This window comes from Pithys albifrons, chromosome 6 (assembly GCF_047495875.1).
Source record: "Pithys albifrons albifrons isolate INPA30051 chromosome 6, PitAlb_v1, whole genome shotgun sequence".
Lineage (NCBI taxonomy): Eukaryota > Metazoa > Chordata > Aves > Passeriformes > Thamnophilidae > Pithys > Pithys albifrons.
Genome location: NC_092463.1, coordinates 32,488,071 through 32,513,805, shown reverse-complemented (window position 1 = coordinate 32,513,805; position 25,735 = coordinate 32,488,071). Strand labels below are relative to the sequence as shown.

The 25,735-nt window shown below is 38.2% G+C and overlaps 1 protein-coding gene and 1 long non-coding RNA gene across 7 annotated transcripts in view; one reads left to right on the top strand and one right to left on the bottom strand.

The window, feature by feature from the left end:
* Positions 1-1,906: 1,906 nt before the first annotated feature.
* On the bottom strand, positions 1,907-23,879 carry LOC139673079 (uncharacterized). 4 transcript variants are annotated; one of them, XR_011698060.1, is made up of 7 exons: positions 23,820-23,879; positions 23,232-23,527; positions 22,109-22,240; positions 19,819-19,857; positions 19,251-19,367; positions 16,147-16,247; positions 1,907-5,774 (listed from the first exon to the last, which is right to left on the bottom strand). It is a non-coding gene; the product is annotated as an uncharacterized lncRNA (long non-coding RNA). The 4 variants fall into 4 exon arrangements; XR_011698061.1 differs by lacking the exon at positions 23,820-23,879 and having other exon boundaries at positions 23,150-23,659; XR_011698059.1 differs by lacking the exon at positions 23,820-23,879 and having other exon boundaries at positions 23,232-23,659.
* Positions 23,170-25,735, top strand: part of RASGRP1 (RAS guanyl releasing protein 1) — a 44,067-nt gene continuing 41,501 nt past the window's right edge. For 2 of the 3 annotated variants that reach the window (XR_011698058.1, XM_071558048.1), the window contains exon 1: positions 23,170-23,551. Coding sequence is in view for 2 of the 3 variants with exons in the window: in XM_071558048.1 (XP_071414149.1) it covers positions 23,520-23,551 (32 nt within the window). In the remaining variant the exon portion in view is untranslated. The remainder of the gene's footprint in view (positions 23,552-25,735) is intronic. The other variant, XM_071558049.1, reaches the window with a different exon arrangement.

The window sequence follows — 25,735 nt, the reverse complement described above, 5'->3', positions numbered from 1 at the left end:
GATATAACTTCTTTATCACCTATTTTTGGATCTGAATTAGTCTACTGACAAACTTTTAGAGAAAACCAGACACAAACATATAGTATTATTTTAGGTGTCAGTAGCATGATCACATTTATCACTCCTATTTTCATTACAGTTACTTTTACAAAAAGCACTGACATCTCACTGTCATAAGGGATAAATGTGATTGTAGATTAGAAACCGTCTTGATACCTATAAAGCCACAATCCTGAAACCTCTTACACATATACACCTTTCTATTATTTATGGGTGGATCTCTTAATCTATATTACAGTCTCAGCATGTTGTGAGTGCAGAGAAGCTCTTTCCATGTTGACTGTAGGACCTGGATATGTGCAGTGTAGGTATGTCTATTGTGGTCATTTGTGACCCATGCCCGAGACTCAGGTTTTGTCACTCGAGGGCAGCACCACATGCCCCTGGCTCTACAGCCTCCCTTGCTGACACACAAGATTGTGGCACACCTCATTGTGTGAGCCTGCAGGCTTCTGAAACTGTCTGCACATCCCAGCTGAGTGTTGTTCAGTGGTTAATCTTTTCTTTATTATACCTCATCTTAGATTCTTCTAGCTTTACTACGTAAGTATTATATCATGTATGTTTTAACTGTGTTATCTCACTCTTCACTTTAAAGGAAAACTGAATGTTTTCAATAGACAGCAATCCCCAAAAATAAAATTGAAATTTCATGTATGAAAACTTTATTTTACAATATTAGAATTAAATGTCTACTTATCTATTATTTTCAATTATTTCAGAAAACTGAAAAAGACTAAATACATTGAAAATGAAAAGCACCAACTCAGAAGAAAAATAAACAGAAAAGGCTTGTGAGACAGCTAATGAAAGATGCAAAGGACTACTTCTGTATACTTAAAATTTTTCCATTCTTTGTGATATCCAGAATTTTGCAGTGTTTTTTTCATGGTATTTCCAAATATCTCAAATATTCAAATTGCCATGCTGGACTTTTTTCACATTTATACTGTACTAGGCAAACTAGTTCTAATTAACTATCTGTCTATCTATCTATCTATCTATCTATCTATCTATCTATCTATCTATCTAATTTTTTATATGTTATTTTAAAAAATTATTTTATTTTTAGCTACTTACTTTCCCTCCTAAAAATACACATACTCATCTAGGAAATACAGAATTTTTTTTTTGGTCTCATGATTAATGATCAGTTTAGATTATTACTGCATTGAAAAAAATTATCTGCCTTCCACTTGAAGGCATTCATGCTGGTGTCAAGATGTGTCAAATTCTTTTGCTGTGCCACCTCCAGTGAAAGGCTGTCAAGGTGAAAACACTACATGTCATCCTAGCTTCCCACGCTACATCCAATTTTAATTTACTCTTAATTTGCACCAGTATCTTGTGAGTCCTCTGTTCTATCAAGTAAATGTTTATAATCCATATTCCCTTACAAAAATAATAAATAATTTTAAAAATGAATGCAACAAAATAATTAAATGCCGCACTTTTCAGATTGTGGTATTTTTTTGACAGAAAGGAAAAGTGAAAATGAAACATTGCAAATAGGAGGAGACTATGAATTACATATGCTCTTAGAAGAAATTTTGCTGGGAATGGAAAACGCATTCACCAGCTCCAGTGTCACAGCTGTAGGGCTGTTCTTCCCCTTTTCAAATTAGATAGTTTTCCTTTCACTGGTCAGATACTTATTTAAATAACCTACATCATGTAATCTTCAAACAAGCAAAACTTCCCCTGTTCATGTTTTAGAGGTGTTGTGGTTCAACCCCAGCCAGCAACGAAGTACCACACAGCCACTCACTCACTTCCCTTTCTCCCCCTCTGATGGGATGGGGAAGAGAAGTAGGAAAGAAAAGAAAACAGAACTCATGGGTTGAGATAAGAACAGTTTAATAATTGAAACAAAGGGAATAAAGCTCCTAATAATAGTAATAGTGATAAAAATGAGAGGGAAAATACAATTGCTCACTACATGTTGACCAATGTACAGCCTGTCCCTGAGTCACAATCGGCCCCCCTTCCAGATAACTCCCCCCAGCTTATATATTGGGCACAGCTTTTTATGGTGTTGGAATAGCCCATTGGCCATTGCAGACAGCTGGCCCAGCTACGCTCCCTCCCAGCTTTTGTGCACCTCTTCACTTGCAGAGCATGAGACACTGAAAAGTCACAGTCATAGAAAAACTGCTTTGGAAGGGACTCACAAGGATCATCAAGTCCAACCCTTAGCCATGCACAGGACCATTACCAAGAGCCACACCATGTGCCCAAGAGTGTGGTCCAAACACTACTTGAGCTCTGCCAGAGTTGGTGCTGTGACCACTTCCCTGGGGAACCTGTTACAGTGCCCAGCCACCCTTTGAGTGAAGAACATTTCTCTAATATCCAACCTAAACCTTCCCTGACACAACTTCATTTTATTTCATGACTGTGAAGTGCATACCTATAGTTTCTTGGGTTTTCAGAAAGAAGTTTTAATAGTACTGACCAATTTATATGCAGCTACATTGTTTCCATACAGGTGAGCAGGCTTCCTAAGTTAAATGTATTAATGGAGAAATAAAGTAATCTTCTGTAAGGTGATTCAGAACACCTAAAAGAAGGCAGCACTTTGACTTCTGACACAGGTGATCTGAATAGCCCCATAGAATTACCTTTCTTCTGTCACTGACTGTAGAGCACAAACTTAGACTTCCAAGTTGGAGGCCTAAAATTGAGAGTCAAAATAATTCTGTTTCATTTTCCTAAATAAAATCTGTAAAAAAGTGACTGAGGAAACCTCCTTCCCTGATGGTCTTATGATAAGAAGGCAGAGCATTTCACACAGTTTCCATAACTTTAGGAGAAGTTAGTAATTTCCAGTATAGCTCCAATTATTCTTTATCAAATCAATTAAACTATATAGTATTATGATAAACAATATATTTTTGTCCAATTAACTGGTATCAGCATCATTACATGTGTATTTGTGATGGAGTGAAGATGCAGTGTTTATATATTTTTGAGTGGAGATGTAGTTGTATATACTCTTACAATCAACAGTTTTGTATGTAGTCATATAATGCTAATAAAGCAACTAATGCATGTTACTGTTACAGGGCTCTAGTTTATCAGTATTCTTTCCTCCTTCTTTAATTAAAAAAAATTAAGCCCTGCTTCCAAAGAAATAGCATCCTATTAATACCAACTTTCAACTTAAATAGCTGCTTGTCTCTATTTTTAGCTAACTACCACTGAAAAAGTAAGATGAAGATGGTTTTCCTTGTTTTGCTATGTCTTACTTGCTGAAAAATCAGATGTATCAAGATCTATCAGATATACTTTCATCAAATGGTTCCTTCCAATTATGCTGTATTTTATAGAACAGAGGAGAAACAAAAGTTAAAATTACATGAGGTAAACCCACAGATAACAGTAAAAGGCAGGAAAGTGAGATACATGATTTTATTTCTAACTTGTTCTTCACATTATCTAGATACTAACTCAATTGTTTTCCTTAACAAACAATTATTTCCTTAAATATAGGTGTTTATGCTGAACTTGCCTATGTGCCTCTTCAGTAGAATTTCATGCCAAGGTTCTTGATAGATATTATAAAATACCAAATAGCTGACAGGAAAATAAATTTCACTTATTGTCAGGAATGTAATTCACATCTGTGTCTAGTTGCGTTATCTGATGCACAGGTGGTGTTTCTCTGCACAGAAATTTATTTTTCTTCTTCTTTCTTGTTCACTACTGGAAATGAGCCCCGAGGTTCAGAGTTCAGGAAGGAATGGAATTTCCACCCTGTGACATTTCTCTGAAAGCACTCTAAGTTTGTGAATATCTCCTTCTCTGCTGGTAATGGAATCCCACACAGAGCCAGTCTATACTAATGATTTTAGTTGCTCCCAGTACCTCTTATGACTAAGTGTAAAACCCTCTCTTCTGCCAACCCTACCCCCCTCTGAACCACAAGTCTAACAAGATAACCAAGCCTGTTTCTTCTGAGGTCTTCTTCACAGTGGAGCTAACTATGCACACAGACATGAACACTTCCTTTGAGAGGAAGCTTAAAGCCATCATGTCTGTCTATGTGCTCAAAACTGGTGCACGAGTATGGGTATCTAAGCAAGCTCTGAGTTCCTCCCAGTATGTTTACAACCTGAGGGCTGGAAAGGCAGATGATAAACTTGTAAAAATCTGTGTACATATTCTATTACTTTATCATGTTCCATTTTGTACAGTGCCACCCAATGTTGTCAAAGTACCAGAGCCTAGTCAAAAACGTGTTCATTTCAGGCAACATCTGAGAAGTTTACAGTATGGAGTCTTGCTCTACAAACTCCTAACCAAGAAAGAAGCTTACCTGTTTTTTGAGTTGAAAGTGAATCAATCTTTGTCAATACAGTGCTACCCCTGTTCTAGCCAAGGGATCATTCTGTTGTGGTTGTGTCATTCTGCACTCAAGTACAAGAGCTTCGGAAGTTTTTAAACACGTCTTCACCCCTCATGCATTGCATCAAGGATAAAGAGCGGGTGGGTTGCTTCTACAGAGCTTCAGGTTTGGCATTATTGTACTTTCCTAACTCACATAGCTATACTTGGACTTTCTAGTTAGCTGGGCTATTTTTTTTTGTTTTTTTTTTCCAATTGATTTTCCTTGTCATTTCCCAAAAAGTAGTCTTTAGATGTTTAGGCCGTCTGGTTTCATCTATTCTTTGTGTGTGAGAACCATGCAGTGAATGATGGACATTCTGATTGCACTGACTGTCTGACAGACTCCTGCATCATAGGAAATGCTCTGCAAATCCTTTATGTGTTATGTTCTTAAGGGATGCAAACCTGCCCATAAGCTTCTGAGAAATCCATAGGACTGGTCTTGAATATAGCAGCTCATTATCTTTCTGGATATTTCAGAAGGAAACCTAAGAATGTCAGTGCAGGTTTCCTTCACTAATCTTTACCTTCAAAACTAGAATTAAAAAGAGAAGATAACCTCAGCACATTCTCCCCATTTCTCTTCAGTAATGTCTCATAAAATAGACACCAGAATCACCCTGCTGATGCCACATTATTGTGCATCCTCGGGTGACTAGCCAGGTCTTCATACTCTTTTGTGTAACATTTATTGAGATAGCTAATGCAGACAATGACAAGAAATACTATAGCTTTTTCATTTTGTTTTGTTTTAACAAAAAGAGTAAAGCAAATTATTTAACAGAACATGAATTAGCCAAGTTCTGAAAACATAATGCTGGTGTATGATATATTGCCCCAGGGAGATGTACCATAAACTTGGCATAAGACAGCATAAACAGAAATTTCTCTCAAAATATAAATAAAAAGTTGTCACAATTCAGACAGGTAATTTCCCCAAAAAACCCCAAACCTGCTTTCAGGGAGAAAAAAAAGGCAACCAACAAAAAGCACCAAGTCTCTCTGATTCCTGGGTGGAGTTCAAGTCATTCCTAACTGATAACCACCTGATCTTGTGAACACCAATAATTATATACCTTTCTCTCCCATTTCTAGTTTTTTTCTTTCAAGGCAAACAGGGTTTTGCTGGTTTTGCTCAGTGTGGCACAGCCAACACAGTTGTGGGTTCTGGTTCCCATATTGTTTGTCCAGCGTTGTTCCACTCTTCTTCATCCAGGTGAAGATGACACAATCTACCAAAAGGACAAGATATTCATTCTATCCAGTGACTTGGATGAATCTTGTGAAGAACAAAGCAGTCTTGCATCTCAGCAGCCACATGTCACCTGTATCAAAGATACGCAAAATTTGGTAAAAAAAAATGAGATTCTTTCCTTTGTGCAGGTCAGGTACTTGCAAAATGTCAACTCTAATCAATCCAATGAGGTGCATACGCCCTCCAGTATAACCTGCATTCTAGTCATCTTTGTAAGTAACTTGTTTCTTTCAGTAAAATATAAATTTTTGCCTCCCTGGAAAATACATATTATTTTCCATTAAAAATAATAAATTCGGAGGAGTTATCCCTTGGTCAGCCTTTTAAAAAATAGCTTTTAACCAAAGAGAAGACACCTCATAGGCAAGTTTTATACATTTTGAATGTTCTATTGCTTTCAAAATTCTTCTTTTCTATGTAGCAATGCCTAATCATTTTTACACATGCTACTGTCTTCTTTTAAAAGCTCTTTCTCTAATGGCCTTTGATGTTTCCTTACAGAGCATTTTCTTCCTTTCCTCTCTTTTCATTTTAGTTCCACCACATACTTAGACTGTAAATGGAACATCTATTTAAGATCTCTTTAGAGCCTCAGGACATGTATTCTTCTTTGGGTCAATGCTGAATGACGTAGCTTCTTCTTTAATCAAGAAGGGTCAGAATCACTGCCAATAGCATCTGAAAGTTTATGTACTTATCTGCAGTAATCTCTGAAAATTGCTTCTTCCAAGTACAGTGGAGATTTTCCCTTGAATATGTAATTAAATATTGAATGCAAGGGAACTTAGGCTCCCACTAAAAGGGCTTTTTTTCTCTGAAAAACATGTACATTACATTTTTCTTTTGAGGGTGAAAGTAGATATAAATAGGAGGTTACATAATCTAGTCTGTTCTCATCTTACATTTTTTATGTCCTTTAGGAAAATAATATTCAGACCTGTACAGTATCTCATGCACTCAATAAAAGATACATCTAATTGGTTATGGTCCACATCTGAATGCTTGTGTATATAGTGGTGTGGTAATCAGAATACTGATTATTACTCTAGACATTAGGATAGAGTTCAAGGCTGATTTTTTCATTGAATTTTTAAATTATAAGTATTATTTAGGTGGTTAAATTTAATGTAATCAGTGAATAATGGAGATTACAGATACGGAATTAAATTCTTAAAAGAGAGCAAATAAATTACTACTTTGAGAGGAGAGTAAGAGCATAGTAGGGAAAAAAGTGAACCCAAAGCAATATTTCTAATAGGGTAAATTTTGCATTAGGTGAGCCAAGTCCTGGAAACTTTTTCCAAAAGAAATGCAGTTTTGTCTTCTCTCCTCAGTGATGCATGTATCACTGAACTTTACTCCCTTCTCTCCCTTAACTAATTTGTTCCATGAGCTAAATATAACGGTCAATTGTAGAATTAATTTTAAAAATATTGTCTGATTTGTCAGGTGTTATATGACAAACAAACAGAAAGGTAAAGTCTAACTATTAAAGAAATGTATGGTTTAAGTATTTAACACGTAAGTATGGTGTAAGTATTTAACTTATGGTGTAAGTATTTACCTTACAGGAACCCTTATCTGCACTTTCATCTGGAATGTGAAGAAAACAAAGTTTTCATCCCATGGATTTACTACTTGAAATATAGATAATATTCCTTTATACAAAAGACTAGATTGAGAATGTGACTTCAGCTGCTACTCATTGAGAATATCTTTCAATATTTAGAGTACCTTTTAATCTTTTAATCTGATTTTATGTATATGTTTCCCCCATTTTCAAACCAGAAACAAGTGCTTTTTACAGCACTATAAATGAGTTAAAGACTTCTAGATGTTGCAATATTGTAGCATATATCATTAACATTCAAGTTAGGCTAGTTTAGTTAATTCATTTGAAATCTGCCTGTCACATGTACATTTTTCAGACTCAATATAAGTCCATGGCTGACATGGGAAATAAGCTGGTGAGCAGAATTTGAATAAACAAAATACAGCAAAGCTGGCAACATGGATTCATCTTGCAGCAGTAATTACCAGTTTCTATAATTACAGTAATTTGAAGGGCTATCCTTTAAGTTACCAGTCACTGATGAACACTAGGTAAAATGAAAACATGGCCACTTGCCTTACACAATACCTATAAGAAGCATATGCAAAAATAAAGATTTTTTTTTTACTACAATTAATTCATCTAGTAAAATGGCCATTTTTTACCTTCTCTTTGAAAGGAATTGTATCAAAACCAGAATGACACTCTTGGTTAAAGTACTTGGCAGGTGAGCTGGATAAAGTAAAGTAACACGAAGTTCATCAACACAGGAATTCCGGCTTCAACCCAAGATTTCAATAAATGTCTGAGAGGAAACTACTCAGATGCACCTGTGAAACCTGCAGCACCTTAGAGTGTGAGAAAAGTTCAGGTCTGACTGTTCAGGAATACTGACTAAACAGACACTAATTGCACATGATTGAGAAAGAAGTTAAAGAAGAAACTGCTATCTGATTATGAGGTTAATGCTCTCTTTTTGTCAGATTTTAAAAAATCACTACCTGTTAGGGACAAAGATTTCTCAGAAGTCACCTTTAAAAGAACTTCCTGGACATTCCATCCTTCTTCTGTGTTAATGATAGATGTCTGTTTTGCTATGGGCAAACTCAATTATCACACTCTGGCATTTCCATACTAAGCTTTTTAATTAAATGATAAAACAAGTACTGTTTGAAGACTGACCCTTTAGGAGCTCCAGTATTAATATTCATGCAACAGCACTTTCCCTTTTGATGTCACTTTCATTCCTTTCAATACAGTGCTTTCAATAACTAGTGAGCATTGACTATCTTGTACACTGCCTGCTCTGTCATTAGGCAGGAGTCCTCTAGAACTTTTATGCTTATTTGAGTAAAGACTGTCTATTTATGCATGTTTACCTACAGATTAAAGTGGGGATTTACATAAATCTAGAGGGGTTTTAATAAAAAAAAAGGTCTTTTTCTACTGTACAAACACTAGTTGACTCTGATACATAACACTGAGCAGTATGAAGTACCAAACTTTTTTTTTTGCTATTACTAGGGCAAAAGATTTTGTTTCATAAATGATGAAATATTTTTTGTTTCATTTTGAAAACTCATGCCTTGTTTCATTACTGAATCAAATTAAAAACAATTGAAAAGACCAAATGTTTCCGATGTTACATGGAATAAGGGAATAAAAACACAGTGAAGGATTTTTTGTGAATCCAAAATAAAAAAAATATACTTTGACTAGAAGGAAAAAAGTATTTTGGATTGATGTTAAATGAATATACTTTCCGATTCTTTTGATTTTGCAACAGAACTGCAAAAAACAAAATTTATTTAACCCAGCTCTTGTTTTATAGAAAGCATGAATTCTGGTTTACTCATATGCCAACCCCATCACTTTGCAGGTTCAGCATTCTTTTACCTCAAGTTTTTCAGGACACAATTTAAAATTAAATAGCAGTGTGTCAGAGACAGTTCTAGTCTCAAAGCTCAGATTGTGTCACAAGCATAAATTCTGGAGAAGGTTGAACTACTGGAGGGGTGACAGCCCTAACAAATCTCACCAGTATCTGTCAGAAAGCATTTAATGCAGGGACAAACTCCAAGCGATGTGCACAAACAAGCGTGTAGTTCTAAGAGGAAGACACTGGAGCATATACCAAAACCCACATGTGCATTTGACGTAATTTTTTTTACTGGTTCTCAGAAAAAGCTGGAGAAGCTTGAAACAAAGATAAAAAGCAATTATAGACAAGGAACAATATTGACAGAGTGGGCCATTAGGGGAAAAAAAACAAGTGAAGGAAAATCACCTAGGAAACTGTTGTAGCATATGCATATGGCAAAAATAAAAAGTTGTTTATTGACATGGAAAAAGAAGTCATATGCATCAGTTAGAGGTCATGTGCAATACAACTCAATATTTATTTAAAGGCATAAATGCCATGCTGTTTAAATAATTAACTACTGACAGAAACACTCATTGAATTAAACTCTACAGATTTGATCATTATATACTTCAGAAATCTATTTCTAACAGATACTTTATATGTCAGAGGGATCACATGTACCCTAGCAACCAGGATGTTATTGAAATTCAGCATACTAGTGCATGAGTCATTTTTAGATGTGGAGTAAGTCTAATAATGAATCTTTAATAAATAGCAGAATAAGTGAAGTATGAGCTAGATTTTGTAAATTTGCAGAGCTTGGTAAATCTCTTTCTTCATAAATGTGCTGATAAGAAAGGATAAATATCTGTGCTTTTTTTTCAAAACCATGTTAAGTAATATTTTCTGTGGTGTTGGGTTGTTTCCCGTATTTATCATCTGAAGATTTCTACACAGCAACTTCACTTCTCCCAATTGTAAGAATTTTTTTCTAAAAACATATATCGTATCTTTCTTGTCCTACCCAAGACCTGAAATAGAGTCTTATCTGCTTCATGTACAGCTGCGTGGGTACAAGTGTCTTGTATCTACATGACAGGAAACATCCATGTAGGGTGTTTTATATGCCTTCCCTGACAAGTTTCCTGACACTTCAGCTCTTCGGTATATGGAAGCATTACCCATTTTTTAAGAACAGATTGTTCTGTAGTTACTGCACAAAATTTGCACAACGTGCTTCTTCAAAGATCACATGACCCTTGAAAAGGAAAATAAAAAGTGGAAATAGAATGGAGACCCAAGGTGATTTTTTTTTCCACTTAGGGGATGCGAAAAAGTTGTTTCATGACAGTATTGTTGCATTCGTTACAGGGTGGACTCCAGCTACTTCAGATTCTTTCCTAAGCAGCAGTCTAAGTACAATATAGCCTATTATAAAGTCTACAACAACTCCTGATGAAAATGCAAGAATAGGGGTTGAAAAGGAATAGCATTGATGCGTTTTAGACTCACTGCTACTTTGTTTCATGCTAATTTCCATGCACCATCATTTAATGTCAACTTAAAGGGATTTTTCAGTCTTCAGCTGTTAATTGATGTTGTGTACACTATGTATGTTGTTGTCAAAGTTCTTTTCCTTAAAATTCCTTTATGAATCAGGAACAAATTCTTATTAGTTATCATTTGGGTAGGAAAATTTATCAGAAGTTTTTGAACATTAGAAATTCCTAGAAAAGTGCATGAAAGAAAAATAGGCCTCTGTAAACATATTGTACAGAAGAAAGAGACCTAAAAGTAGTTGGAGGAAGGAGGTTTTTTGTCCATATAAAACTTGTAATTAGTTCAATATAAACTGAGAATTATGGACATCTAATCTAAACTAAGCTAAAGTTTCCCTGACTGTTCCTCATAACTTGCATAGGCTTTGTGGGATCACTGTTATATTAGTCCAAAGCACAGCACAAATTTCTCATGCAAAATGAGACTGCATCAGTTATGGTTAAACCAAGGATGGCTTTTTAACAGTTCAGACCCTTGTTTATAGATGTTAAACTTAAGGCACAAATTAATTATTTTAGTGCTGGAAGAAAAAGCATCTCAGAGAAGCAATGTGAATGAAAACCTGTCTATTTCTGATATAAGTGGATGAAGGGTGTGGTGTGCCCTTACTACCTTATCACAGAACTAATCCTTTGATCTGTTTATAGTACTGAAGTACTGAGTAAGCCAGGCCTGTGTAGTTCTTTTGAACTCACTTAAAAATTCTACTTCAGCTATCAGCACCTGCACCACCAGCTACATCAAAACTAGACAGAATTTCTCAATGCAGTTTTTATCCTCAATTTAGAAAAAGAAAAATAACACCGTAATTTCTTAGGATCCTTTCATTTTCTAAATAGCTAAATAAATGAGTGCTTAAAGAAGAATCCTCAAGAAGAGTGCTTAAAAGAAACTAGTAATTTAGATTAATTCTTCACAAGAAGTAGCTTAGAGACTTTTTTTCTTTTAAGTAATCCAGGAAAAGTGTACCAGCTTAAACTTGTCCACACAGCTGATAAACAAATGCCCTCTAATCTGCAGGAAGATTTCAGAAAGTTAGCTGTGAACAGCTTTATTTTCTGGTGTGTTGGTGACTGAAGTCCTCAGATGTTGTTTCTGTTCTGGTTAATTATACCATAATGAACAAAAGGAATGCTGTACTATGAGCTGATTTTTAGAGTCTTTCATAGGCACCAGGACGCTAAGCACTGTAAAGACATGGACCAAGTGCTTGTTCCTCCTTGACCACATTGTCTCTAAACAGGCAAAAGGGGAAATGAGAGATGAGAATTTGACCAAAATGACATAACTGACTGATAGCAAACAAAGGATTTCCTGCATTTAGCCCAATAAGCAGTGGACCAGGCTGCTTTCTACATGTAGGACTTACAGGGGAAACTCCATTTTTTGGATTGCTAGAATGTGGATATTATACTGGATTAGGAGACTCAGTTTTTGCTTCTCTGGTTTTGCCCCTTGTTTTAGTCTGGTTTCCTAGGGAAATGAAACTTGTGCAATCACGTTGGGTGTGTATGGGTGGCTGCACACATTTCAATAGTAACTTTTGAACCTGTTGGCAAAGTGTAGCAAACTGGACACAAAGTATTGGTCTCACAGATAACATAATTCAAAAGTCTTACTCTCAAAGGTAATGTAATACAAATGTTGTGAAAACAGTGGGACAACAGTAGATGCCAGGCTGTAGCCTGAAATCAAGAAAATTCATGTGATAGAAATCATATTACTTTAGTTTTGATGTTAACACAACCACGCACTGACTTCTTAGTTATGTTTTAGAGTTCTCCTCTGTATTAAGAAATCTATTAATTAAAAACCCAACAACAAAATGGAATCTCATGAAACAATACAACATTAGGTACTGGAGCTTAAAAGAAAAAAGCCAACTATAGTAATATTCATAATAAAATAATGAACTAGAATAACTGCTTATGGATGAATGGTGTATGGATTTCTCTTTTCTCTGTGGGTGTCATATTTTTTATGATAGCAACAAGACCACTCAGACTGTGCTTGAGAGGATAAAACTCATGATAGCAGAAAGCCTCACTGCTGTACCTGGAGGGAGAAGGAGGAAACAGATGAAAACTACCGTGTTTCAAGATGGAGAATATTTATGTTAGTGATCTCAGATGTCATAATAAGGCAAGATTTACTCACAAATATCAGTGTAGATGAGGTCTCCTTGGGCCTCAAGGAAGGCAATAATTCAAATTCTAATATTACACTATGTAGTTCAAGCATGTGTCTCACATTGGAACATACTTGCTCCTTTAAAAGCACTGTTTCCCTTCCTGCTGGTGAGATACCCTGCCCAGCATGTGTGACCAAAGCTGGAGAGAGGGTTCATATGTTTGGTACATATGTTTAATTTGAGTACTCATCTGAGTATTCATCTGAGCAGATCAGAAATTTTACTTCCCCTTTTAAAACAGAGGTTCCAGTATAATCCAGTTTCCTGCCCTCCGTAATGTGAGTAGCCTTCAACCAAATCAAAGCACACAATTTCCATTGTGTCATTAACAGTCATTCTGCATAAGAATAAATGGAAGGAGAGAAACTAAGACCTTTTTACATGGGATGGGCTAGGGGAACATTTTTATTCTTGTCGCTATAGTAATGAATACAACTGATTATGCAATCGCTGCAATTACACATTTAAAGAGGGTGGTACTTTCAAACAGTAGCAATACAACCGCAATGTAAGAAAGTGATGTAATCAAGGAAAAATGGAAGCATAAGTGAACAGCATGCTTAAGACTTGTTTATGGGATTATGATGAAATATTTTAGATAGAGAGTCTGGCTCTTGGTTAAGATGCCAGCATCAGCTTTTGACATTTAAAATCAGTATTTTACCCTGACAATGAAACACAGTGTTGAGTAAAAGTTATGGGCAGTAACAAGCCATTATGGGTGCTTGGCCATGGAGCAGAATCTGGAACCTTAAATTACTCAGATTGACCACTGACTGCATTCTGAGCTGGGAGCAGCTGAACATAGTTAATAGCAATTTCTTCTGACAGATCATATCCTAAAGCATCATCTGAGGTACACAAGTGGTCTTTGCTGAAAGGAGGCACTTCTTTTTTTAGAGGTACTGGAATCTGTTCTCAAGACAGGTTTGCTTCAAAGAGCAAGGAAGTTAACAGCTTGGTTTTGTCATGTATTTAACTACAATGACTCAGATGCTAGGAGCCCTCATAGAGATGCTCTCACTCATAGAGAATGCTCTGGCACTCATTAAATCATTCTAAGAGATGCTTAGGTTCAATTCCTTCCACTGTTTGCAAAAATTCAAATCTTATCTTAATGTCTTCAATGCCAGAGTACAGGATGCTTAAAAGGGTAGGGTGCTCTCACTCTCCCCTGTTCAACCATTAAAGAATCTTGTGTGCACAGGGAGTGCACATAACAAACAACACTGCCAACTACCAGAACACTTTGTGGGAAGGAAAGAAATTAGGGTCCATTTCTTTTATATTTAATATTAAGTAGTCCTTGGATCATGCTTTTCAAGCAACATAGCCAGAGGAGCAAATAGCCTATGGGTTTTGATTGCTGGGGGCTTACTGGTCGGACCAGAAACAGAGCTGAGATGCCTCCAGATTGAGGGAAGCAGCTGTGTCAGGACACTAAGAATTTTAAATTGGATTCAAAGAATTTGGAAGACAAAATACTCTATGGACTAAGATATCAATCCTGCTGAACAGTTGTTCATTACTAAAATGACCATGTTGGTAGTTCCTTACTTGCCCCTGTGCAGTCGTGTGTGATTAACTACATTACAACAGCTAGAAGATCAGAAATTGCCACCACATGGCCATGGAAAATAAAAATAAACTGACAAAGATTTAGCAAAGTTAAGCAGCTTCAATTTAGAAGATTCCTTTAAGCAATTTTTCAAAGTATCAAAAATATTAACATAATTAAGCTTGCAAAAAGCAAAGAATTTAATACCTTAAAAGATAGCACAGGGACTTTGTATATTGGGAAATTTTTGTTGTTTTTCAGAACATTCCTCAAACTAACTGTAAAGCACTTTGAATAATTGCTTTCTTAAATAATTTGTCTTGTGAGAGCCAAAGAGATAGATGAGATACAAAATAAAACAAAAAAGGGAAAAGGAAATATTTGGACAATAGATAAAATAAAACTTAAAAAACCCCAAAACTTCAACATGCTTTGATCTATCCATAAATGACACCAAAATGGAAAAGAAAAGGCTCATGATTAAGATAAACTTGTAAATATCTGGAATGACTTCCTGAATTTCCTCTTATCCTTGATATTTACAAACCACTAAAATTAGAGTTCAAGAAACAGGAAAATAAGGTAAATGAGGAAAGTAGTGTTGAGGAATAGAAACAATGCATGAAAAGGCAGCTGCATAGTAACTCACACTGTATATAAGTAAATACAGGAAGTTAAAAAAAAAATTTAAAAATCAATTAAATAACTTTCAGTTCCTTATGGTATACCTAAGCATGTTCTGCAATCTACACAGCTCCAAAGGAACAACTTCCTGTGGAAGCATGTCAAAAATTAAAATTGTATCTGCTTCTCTGAGCATCATCACTACAACTATTAGCATAGCACAATCTTGGAAGTTTGCATGAAAATGAGATGTTCTATCACATCTACATACTTGCTCAACTTCTAATGGTGATAAACAATGTTGTAAAGTCAGTATGGCATGTGCATGCTTCCAACTGGTGACTCAAACGGAATCCTCAGTAACTAGTGCATCAATCCACTAGGTGTCCGAGAAATCATCAAGGCTGGTTAAAAGCGATGTAAGGTTCTGAATCCCAATCTGCAATTATCCCTACAGTGAGCTACTATCTATTTTTGCCTCTTATCCTGCAAAAAAGCCTAGGGATCTATGGACCTGTTTTAAGGGTTTGAACTCTCACAACAACAGACTGAGACAAAAGCACTTAATCAACTTTCCTGTTTGAATACAAATAGTTTGCACCTTTTAAAATAGTGATTTGAATATTGATAGAATCTTACATGTTCACTCAAGCACAGTTTTCCTTCTTTATTCTCATTGCTCTACTAGGGAAACACACATATAAGTTTTTTTTTGTCCACAGTCTTAAGTAATATTCTGTAACTGATGCTGGGAATAATATTTAAAAGCATGTTCTTAAAAGAGACATAAACCAATCTCCATTAAGAATACTAGTTCAGTTCCTCTGATTCATTAGTCACACAGTTTACTGACAGTGTTTTTCCATCCTCTTTGTTTTCTGAACTTTTAAGATAGATAACACTAAGTTTAAAGTCAAATTCTAAAATATGCTTGTATCTGACAAAGAAACAGCACACTTTTTTTTAACCTGTGAATCATCCTGAACAAACATTAACAAACCTTCCTCTCAAAATTCCAAAGAAGTGATAAAATAGGACAGGTACAGAGAACACACCTAAACAATCCTCTTTCAGACAGAAGTAGAATATTTACCTTTCACCACCATATTATTTTCAGGTTGTCACAATACTCCATTGTTCATGTTGATACCACCAGATTTTAGAAGATTTCAGAAGTGTTTCCCCTGGTTTTGGCTGGGATAGACAAAGGTAATGTTAACTTTTTTACAGAAGACCAAAGAGGCAAAATAAAATAGCTGCAAACTAATGATTTTGAAAGGCTTTCTAGTTGAGGCTACAAAGGCTTTGCATACTTTACCTAACCTTCTTATAGACTGACAACCAGAAATATTAACACTAAAAGTACTCAGCATATCTTGACAATTCTGCATTGTTTTCTAAACTAGATATTCACAGACACCTATAATTACAGACTAAGTTTCTGAACGTAATTATAAACTTGGGCTAGGGCTTTACCCATTAATACTGCCCCTAGAAGAGCTCCTGACAAATAAAGACTTATTTTAAATCTGGTTAATTTTCAGTATATGAATTTTCAGCCTGTCCCTGTGTGGCATTTCTCAATAAGAGCTTGTTTAAATGTGTTTGCTGAATTGCTGCCTAAATACCTTCAAATGATGGGATTATTGATATGGTACTGAACATTGGGTTTGGTATATCTTCACAATTACATTCTGTTTAGTACTGCTACAGCTACTCTCCCTGATTAAAACTGAATCCAACAATAGATAGGGCTTCTAATCCAGAAAGGTGATAGTAATACTTGACAATATTGCTATTCTTAACAGTCCTTTAAAACAGGAAACAGTACACATTGCTTTAAAGCTGAGAAGGTAAGAAGGTATAAAACTGGGGCAAAAAAATGGATCTTAGGAGTTCAGGAAAATTTGCATCATTTTAGGACTAAGTAATTGACATTGCCCTCTATTCATTTCACATTTAGCCACAACAGACCATCAATGTCTGTTATCTCTCTGATTACTCAAAATTTTCTTTATGGTATTGATTTCCCTGATACTGTTTCAACCACGATTTATTGCAAAGCATCTATTAAATCCAGGAAACTGAGGAGCAGCTTTTATGTTCCCTTCCTATAAGTAGAAGTCTGAAGGTATCAATATAGGATGGCTAAGTATTCTCCTATAAAGAGTCTGACAACAGTTTTGCTGGTATTTTTGTCTCCCACTTCCCCAAGCCATTTTCACCAATCATTCATAATAACTGTAAGAACTCTAGAGACTGACCAATGTATTGACCTATCCTGATGATATGTTTCAGTGACAAAGTAGAAGTTCAACAAAGGAGTGTTTGTGTAAGAAATTTTGTCAACGGCTTTGAAAAAAACAGGATGTTTTCTAACTAGCTCCGAATATGTTATGAAATACCAGTTCTTTTCAACTCAAAAGGCATCAATTAAACTCCTCAGTCAACTACCTTTCCCTCTGCAGTCCACGTGGAGCAAATAGCCTCCCAGTCAAGCCAGAGGTATACTGCCTAACAGAACAAGAGAGTACATGAGAGACAAATGGAGTCTTAAAAAGCAGTCTTTGCCTTCATTCATACATACAGCTGGTAAATTTACCCTTTACAGCCCACAACTATTTTTTTGCCTTTTAAATAGTGGTCAACTCACTGTTAGTTCTTGTACCAATAACAACAGAACACAGACAGTACTTGGCAGCCACTATTACCTGCAGATACACTGACTTTGTTAGCCCTGTTCTGCTTTCTTCTGATCCTCCAGAACCATGGACTCTGGTGGAATGGGTGTGAGGGAAGATGGTCTTCCTCCCTTCTCACTTCTTTTCTTCTCCATTTGACTCACATAATGAGCATATCACAGAAGCAGAGAGAGGAACAAGCAAAACCTGGTGAGAAGGGAGAAGAGCTTTTCCCTTAAAGTGATGGGCGAGTCCCTCAGCAAAGAAGAATGGGTCTTGTCTATGTGCCATATCATGCTCCTTTGCATTTTCAGCAGTCAGTCCGGTGTTCAGCTCAAATCTGCACAACTTTTCATTCCAGTATGAAATCCCCTTGGAAAAGGTTCCTGCCCTGCAGATGAGATCAGAAAGGGTGGAGGAACCTCACACCCACGTCCTGTGAAACCCCTATGATTACTCCTCATTTCTTCTCACCTCACAGTCAGCAGGAGTTGACACTCCTGCTTGTTCACACAGTCCCTGCCACTGACTTTGTCACTGCAAATAACAAGAGCAAAACTATTAATACTGGCCTTGAGCACTGCAGCAGCAAAATTAAATTTTGTCCACTCAGTTTGGAAATTTTGAAGCAGCTCTGCCAGAAAGAAACCACATGGAAATCGTGTCTACATTTCTTTCCACTTTGAAGGAGCAAGGTAACTTTAGCTACTATTTGCTAAACAGAAAAATTTTAAGTAAACATTACACTAAAAAAAACCAAAGCCTAAACACATTTGTGAGCCCAACTTTCATCCTGTTATACTTTCAAAGGGACTGTTATACCCACAACAAATTATCTGTGAAACCAATTTCAAAACTAGAACAATACACAGTATATTTCTAGAGAGTGGTGTCTGGCCTCTTACTGCTGACCAAGAGATGTCCTGTAAAGGAAGTAGCTAATCACTGTCCCTTTGGAAAATGTTTACAAAGGCACGTTTGGGATGATGTTATCCACATTCTGTTTAAGTAGCTATTTTGTTCTTTTAAATCAGATGGTGAATCAAAAAGACTCATGCTTAGTAGGATTGTTATGCTTTTCCTTTCTAGATCTTGTTTCTGGACAGTGGTTCTTTCAAGGGTACCAGCCATTTTTCACCTTATCTACCCATACTTTATAGATGTGCTTTAAGAAATAAGATGTTGCAGCATAATTGGGGTTTGGTGAGGAGTGGGAAGAGGAAGGGAAGGAGATTATTTTTTGTGCAATTCTTATAAAAATCAATTGGTGAACTGTATTTACACATAAGCATCATGATGACCTGAATCAAAACTGATCAAGTACATTAATTCTGAAAGACCATATAGGAACTATTTTGCTATGGACCACTGGAGGGAAATAGAAGTTATGATGACAATGCTCTTGGAGTAATTTATAATAAATAAAAAATTTTATCTTTCCCTGATGCCAGGATTAAATGTGATTTTGTTTTTATTGATACAGACCACAGATTTCAATAGTTAGCAATATCATTACCTTTCACTGCATATTGCCCCAACGTGTGCTGCCTCTGAAATAGCTGGACATTAATACAAGACAGGTAGATGATCCTTACAGGCAGACCATCAGTGTTTACTGTATTTCAGCAGTCTCCTAAATAGAAAAATATCAAAATCTTGAATCAGTAGAAAGGCTGAGTACTAAGCCTGAAAGCTACATAAATCACAGTGTGATTCTACTCAGAAGAATGCCACCAGTAGGTAACATTTTCTAACCCACAAGACTTTTTGATGTTTTTATGTATTATCAAGATATATGTTCATTGCTTTTTTATTATTTTACTGAAACAATTACTTTTCGTCCACTGTTATTTAAAGTCTTCTTGATTAAAAACAAAAACAAAAAATCCAACAGTCTCAGTTACATACAGCTGACAGGGCAAGATCTGCAAATCAGCAGCTTCCAAGTTATCTGTACAAATAACTAATGACAAACTTAGGCACAGTTCTTAAATTTTAGACTCTCTGATGACTTTCAAGTCTGTGAGGTAGTCCAGAATGAAAACAGATGGAAAAATTAAGTTATTAAAACTAGAAATATTTACATTTTAGTGGGGTGGCTCGCTTCGCCTTGTAAGATTTGTCTGAAAAGAAGAAAAAGGGAAGAGGAATTTGGTCATTTTGCAGGGATTTGTCTCTGCTCAGAATCCCAATCAGAGTACTGATGAAACTCAGCTACTGGAGAACTATATGCACTGCCTGATGCATATATCCATCTATCAGTGTTGAATTTCCTCCACTGAATATGAAACTTCTAATTTAGGTTTCAAAATCATGCACTTATGTATCCTGTGCATCCCAGGAATATATGAGCACTTTCACAAGCACAAATGCAATTCTTTTCAGAGTATATTACTAAGCAATTGGATTAATATTCACTAACATGACTGTAAATGAGAAAAAGGCTTTATTACTCATTGTTGTGAAGCACAGCAAGATTGTTTTTCCCATTTGAAAAAGGGGAGCAGAGTCACAAGGGAAGGGCCACAAAGTTGTGGTACTCAACATGAGACAATGAGAACCTTTTTTTTCCCAAAAGCTGATTAGCATTACTTAGTCCTTTACATGATTGAAGACCATGATTCTGTTTAATTTTCACTACTGAATGCTCAGATTTATGCAATTTCTGCAGGTAGAAGAATGCCTAGTCAGCAACCAAATCCTGAGGACTACAGCCAACAGATATGTAGAAAGCTGTTTTCAGCATCATTGTTTGAAGGGCAAGAAAATCTAGGAGAGTCCATAGAAGATGCACAAACAGTTTTCAATTATCCCAGTCATCACACAAGAATTTTATTTCTCCATTCCTCATTCCCTAGTGATTACAAGTTCTCTAACTTCTGTAACCAAAGCAGTTGAAAATGACAACTTCCATCAGTATACTTCCTTATTTCCCCCTACAACACATCCATACTGTGATTTAAAAGGAAGAAGAGATGTCATGAAAGAAATTATATCTTGTTTTATAGTTAAAGGCAATATTGATACCCATACACATGAGATATGAATCTCCTTTTCTGGAATTGCTTCCTACACTAGACTATCTGCCTTGCCTTTCTAATGTTGTCTACTGACCCTGCCACCTCACAGATGCACAGTCAGCACCCAGGAACATTCTCATTCATGATCCCACACCACAAGGACACTAAAAAGCTCTCAGAACAAGGCTGTGCTTTTACAATGATCTATGTTAAAGAGATCTAAGTGAACACTACTGGAAAAATGTGTGGCCTTGCTCTCTTGCCATTGCTTGGTTATGGCAGCCGTTGAGCTAATGTGAGTGGGTGGTGAAATGAATTAAATAATTACTACTGCATGGCAGAACACATATAATTTTTAGTTTGGTTTATTTTTTTCCTGGATTAATTTTTGCGTTCAATTCACTGTGAGGTAGTACACACTTGACTAGTTGGCCCATTGCAAAGGGCAGGAAAGATGGCAAATTGAATGACTTAAAGTAGATTTGAAAGCACAGCTTAAGAAAATAATTTTTTATTCCAATGCAAGCCAAGTTAGGTTTGTGGACTCACACTAAGCAGGAGTGAAAAAGGCGTATCTTGAAGTGGAACAGATCATCAAAGATCCAGCTTGACCTGAGGCAGTAAGTTGGTCCCTTCACTTGGTTCTAATGGTACAATCCCATTTATAAGTTACTATCATTGCAAGACCTTCCAGGAATCTCAGCACAACAGTACAAAAATGCCTAGCTGGTCATGTTTCCTTGGGAGCAGCATGGCCCATCCTAGCCATTATCAGCTTGCAACTCTGTTAGCATGGCTCCTTTGATCATAAGTTATACTTTAAAGTAGTCATCTCCTGATTGAAGAAATCAGAAGAGAACAGAAGAAATACCTTGCCTTTCCACAGAGCAAATCTCTGATCCTCAGAGAACACAAAAGGAGCACAAATACACTTTACACCAGGAGACCATTTAATCTGAAGAATATCACATTGAAGGATCAGTATGTCAGACTGCTGTCTGGGCATGTAAGTTACAAATGAATATTCGTATGAGACTGTGTACTGTAAGATTTACTTATGGAATACCTTCAGACCACAAAGCTAGAACGTACTTTTTCTGTCAAACCCTTAATGATTTTTGTGTATATGCATGTATATGAACTTCTCAAGGAAAAAGTGTTAAAGAATTGGCAAAGATTGCTGAGATGTACTTCTCTGAAGAACAATTCAGCCAGGAAATTGGCTTAAAAACACAAGTGCTACAGATACTACCATAGAGTACATGACATATAATCTTGGATATATATTAAAATATATGTTTCTTAAATCACAGTGGCCTTCAAGCTCTATGTTAGGAATGAGCTTACAACTTACCCAGAAGAATGTCCCCTACTGAATGTGATTTCCAGGAGTAGGTAGTGTTTTTCCTTTTACCTGGAATTCTTCAGCAAAGAAAAAGTCAGGTTGCCCCAGTTACTGTTGTGATAATGGTATTTATCACTGCCTCTGAAAAAACACCAGTGAGCAAAATTGAGAAATGTGCCCTGGTTGTTGGCAGAGAATTACCTCAAATACCTGAACATTGCCAGTTAGCCTTAAAATTACAGAAGCAGTCCATGAAATCTGTCTGAATCTTGATGTGAGGCACAATGGCATTATGATGACTAAGTAATGTTTAAAAACATAAACTGAGTTCTTAAAATAAGCTGTTGATAATGCAGCGGCTCCATGACTCAGTACTTTTGTACTGGTCTGTTGAGCGTATTTCTCAACAAAAGACCATTTGGACAAACTGTAAGTTACAGGATATGGGGTGAGTTTGCCCTTTCAGATTTCCTGCCTGGCCATTTCTTCTCAGAAGTGAAGAAGTTGTCAACGTCGAGCTGGAAGAGCTCTCAGAAACTCACAAAAGTAATACAACAACCATGAAAAACATTAGGTCCCGCTTCCTTACTTTGCGTTTAAACCGGAGGGGCAGTCCAAGGTGCCATATAAGCACAGAACCTTTTAAATGGCAATCGCCGACGTGAGTATTTCAGCTTTGTGCTCTCACCTCAACATCGCACGGGCCCTCCCTTCCAGCTGCGTGCACCACGGGGGGAGCGCAGCGAGTTCCTGCCGCCGCCTTCCAGGGCAGCTGCCCCTGAGCCAGGACACTCTCCGGGCGCCCGCCCGGCGCTGGGTGCGGACGGGCCGTGCCGGCCACGGGTGGAGATGCCCCGGGGGGCGCGGCTGCGGCAGCGTGAGCCCCGCAGCTCAGCCCGCCCTGGGGAGGGAGCTGTCCCGGAGCAGAGGGCAGGGCAGGAGAGGGGAGGGCAGAGGGAGGGGAGGGGAGGGGAGGGGAGGGGAGGGCAGAGGGAGGGGAGGGCAGGGGGAGGGGAGGGCAGGGGGAGGGGAAGGGAGGGCGTGCCTTACCGGGCCACAGCTGTGCCGTGGAAAAAAAGTTGCGGTGGTTTTAGAGCCCAACGGTGAGAGCTGGGAGCGTGTGTATAGGTACCTGGTAAAGGCAGCGGCTTCAGAGAAGAGCAGCCCCCAGCTCAGTACTTCCTCCTGCCGATAAGATCTTCCCCAGCGCTCGTCACGGGTGGCGGCCGCCGCCGCTGCCCTACTTGAATCGGTTTCAGACTCCTCCCGAGGCGAGCGGAGCGGGAGCGCGGCGGGGCTGGCGGGAGGAGGCGATGCGCGGAGCCGCGCCGTTCCGCCTGGCCTCCTTCCCTCCGCGCAGCCCCGCTCCCTGCGCTACCGGCAGAGCCGGCCGGCCGCTGGAGCCGCGGCTGGAACCGGCATGGGGACCTTAGGGAAGAGGAGAGAAAACCAGTGAGTTCACCGTGCTGTTTTACACTCCCGTCTCCCCCTCCCCGCGGCGGTGGCGATGCCGGAGTCGGTCTCACGCCCCTGAGACCGTGCGGTGTCCGCCGGGGCAGCGGGGACGGGCACGGCACTGCCGCGCGGCGGGGCTGGGGCAGCTGGGAGGAGCGCGGTACTCCCGGGGCTGGAGCTACTCGGGGGCCGGGGTGGGACAGGGAGAGGAAAGAGGGGGGGGGGGGGGGGGGGAGGGTGGGTGCGGGAGAGGATTGAGTTTCACCCTTTTGAGTGCCAGTGCGCAGCGGGCAGGCGGCTCAGCGCGGGATGGAAGAGCCTCGCGTTACGGTGCGGGCGGAGTGGGAGAGGCGGCGCGGTCCGCGCCAGGCTCGGTCACCTGCGGCGCGGCCGGCGGGTGCTGGGGGCTCTAGGCGAGGGGCCACAGCGCCGCTGTCCCGGCCTTCGAGGAAGCAAGAGCTGCTCCTTGTCACCCCACGAACTCATGGTCACTTATTTGTGATGTCTTCCCCACCGGCGCTGGCGTACAGTGGAAACTCAGGGTGGACGTCCCGCTGCCGCCCCGCACTGCCGCTTTCGGCTCTTTGCCATGTCGGGTGGCCGCTGCCAGAGGATCTGTACTCAGGAATGGCCAGATGTGCCACCGGCTCAGCTTTGCCTGTCCACTGTGGCCACAGTGTTACTGTAAACTTTTTTTGGAGTGTGGTAACTTCAGTTTTTGTTCAGTGCGTTGCCAAGACCTGAAATATCTTCTGCCTTAACTTCTACTTTATTACTACTGCCTTGCTACAATCCTCTGCCCTGGGAGTGGGATTTAAGCTTCTGAAAGGAAACCCTGAAAGCTGATCAGGATCTTGTTCTTTTAAAATGAGAACAGGAAGTCATATCACAAAGCTAAGAGGGAAATTTAGAGAAAGGGGGAAGGGAAGAGAACGTTTGCATAGCCACTGTCAGCCTAACGACAGAGGAGCTCAGTGATGGTCACTGCCCTCTAGGGTCAGGCTTGTATTTTCCTAACTTCGAAACTATGGAGGCTGTGAACAGTTTTATGGCTTTCCCAGCATTCAAATGGGACAGAAGGGTAAGGTTAAGGCTTGACATTCTCTAGGATGAGGTGGGGTCCAGTCTCTCTCTATAAGGCATGCATATTTCCACCTTCATCCAGAAGTGCCAGTTTGGGGATGTTTGTGAGTTTAGTTCTGCTATCTGTATACAATATGCACAGTGGATAAATTTCTGTGCCTTTTCTTCCCAGGACTGTCAGCTGATTAATAAAGTCTTGCATAGTGTTCCAAGAAAAGTTGTATGAAAGCTTAAGATAACATCTTAAAGATACTGGAGTCGCTTGTTTAGGAATACTGTGTAGGGTCTGAAATAAATCCAAGGAATTACTGAAAATTCAGGAGTCCCTGAAATAAACCCAAGTTTTATTGGAACAGCAGTTGTTGTCGTTCTTTTGTGAACTGTACACTTAAGGCAGATTTTGCGGTGGTTCCTGTTATTTGCAAGCAAATATGTTTCAGCACTTTTCATCTATATAATATTGTGCCTATTTATTATTTAATACAGAATTATAAACTACACAAATAATAAACAGCCTTTAGTATTACCTGTAAATTCCCACATTCTTGAAATCTAAGATATAGGATCAAAACAAATCTAAAATTAGATATGTGCTTTATTTCAGTCTTTTTACATTTATTATTAAATACATTTATTTACTCAGGTATACTGTTTTAAAACAACTTCATAGGAAAGAATAGTGTAGAGTAGATGCAAATTATATTTAACTGTGAAATACACCACTGTGATGTTGCACTGATATTGTGCTTACTTAATAGGCAATTTGCCAAATTAAATTTATAAAGCTAGCATTGTGTTTTCCAATATGTGTAATATTTGATTATAGTTTTTTTTTCCTCCTTTGCTTTTGGTGGGCACAGAAATATGTGGTGGTAGGTTACTTCATGGCAATATTTCTGTTACTTGTGCTGAAATTTAAATGTAAACATAATTCCCAAACAAAGAAACAAGACTTCGGGTAATCTTGACAGATCATTCAGGGAGCTTTATAACCATGTGCTCTGCAATCCACATTTAGCAGAAAAAAAAAATCACTCACTGAGCATTCCCTTTGGTGTATGTGGGAAGGTTATGTGTTTCACCACCCTAGCTAGAATG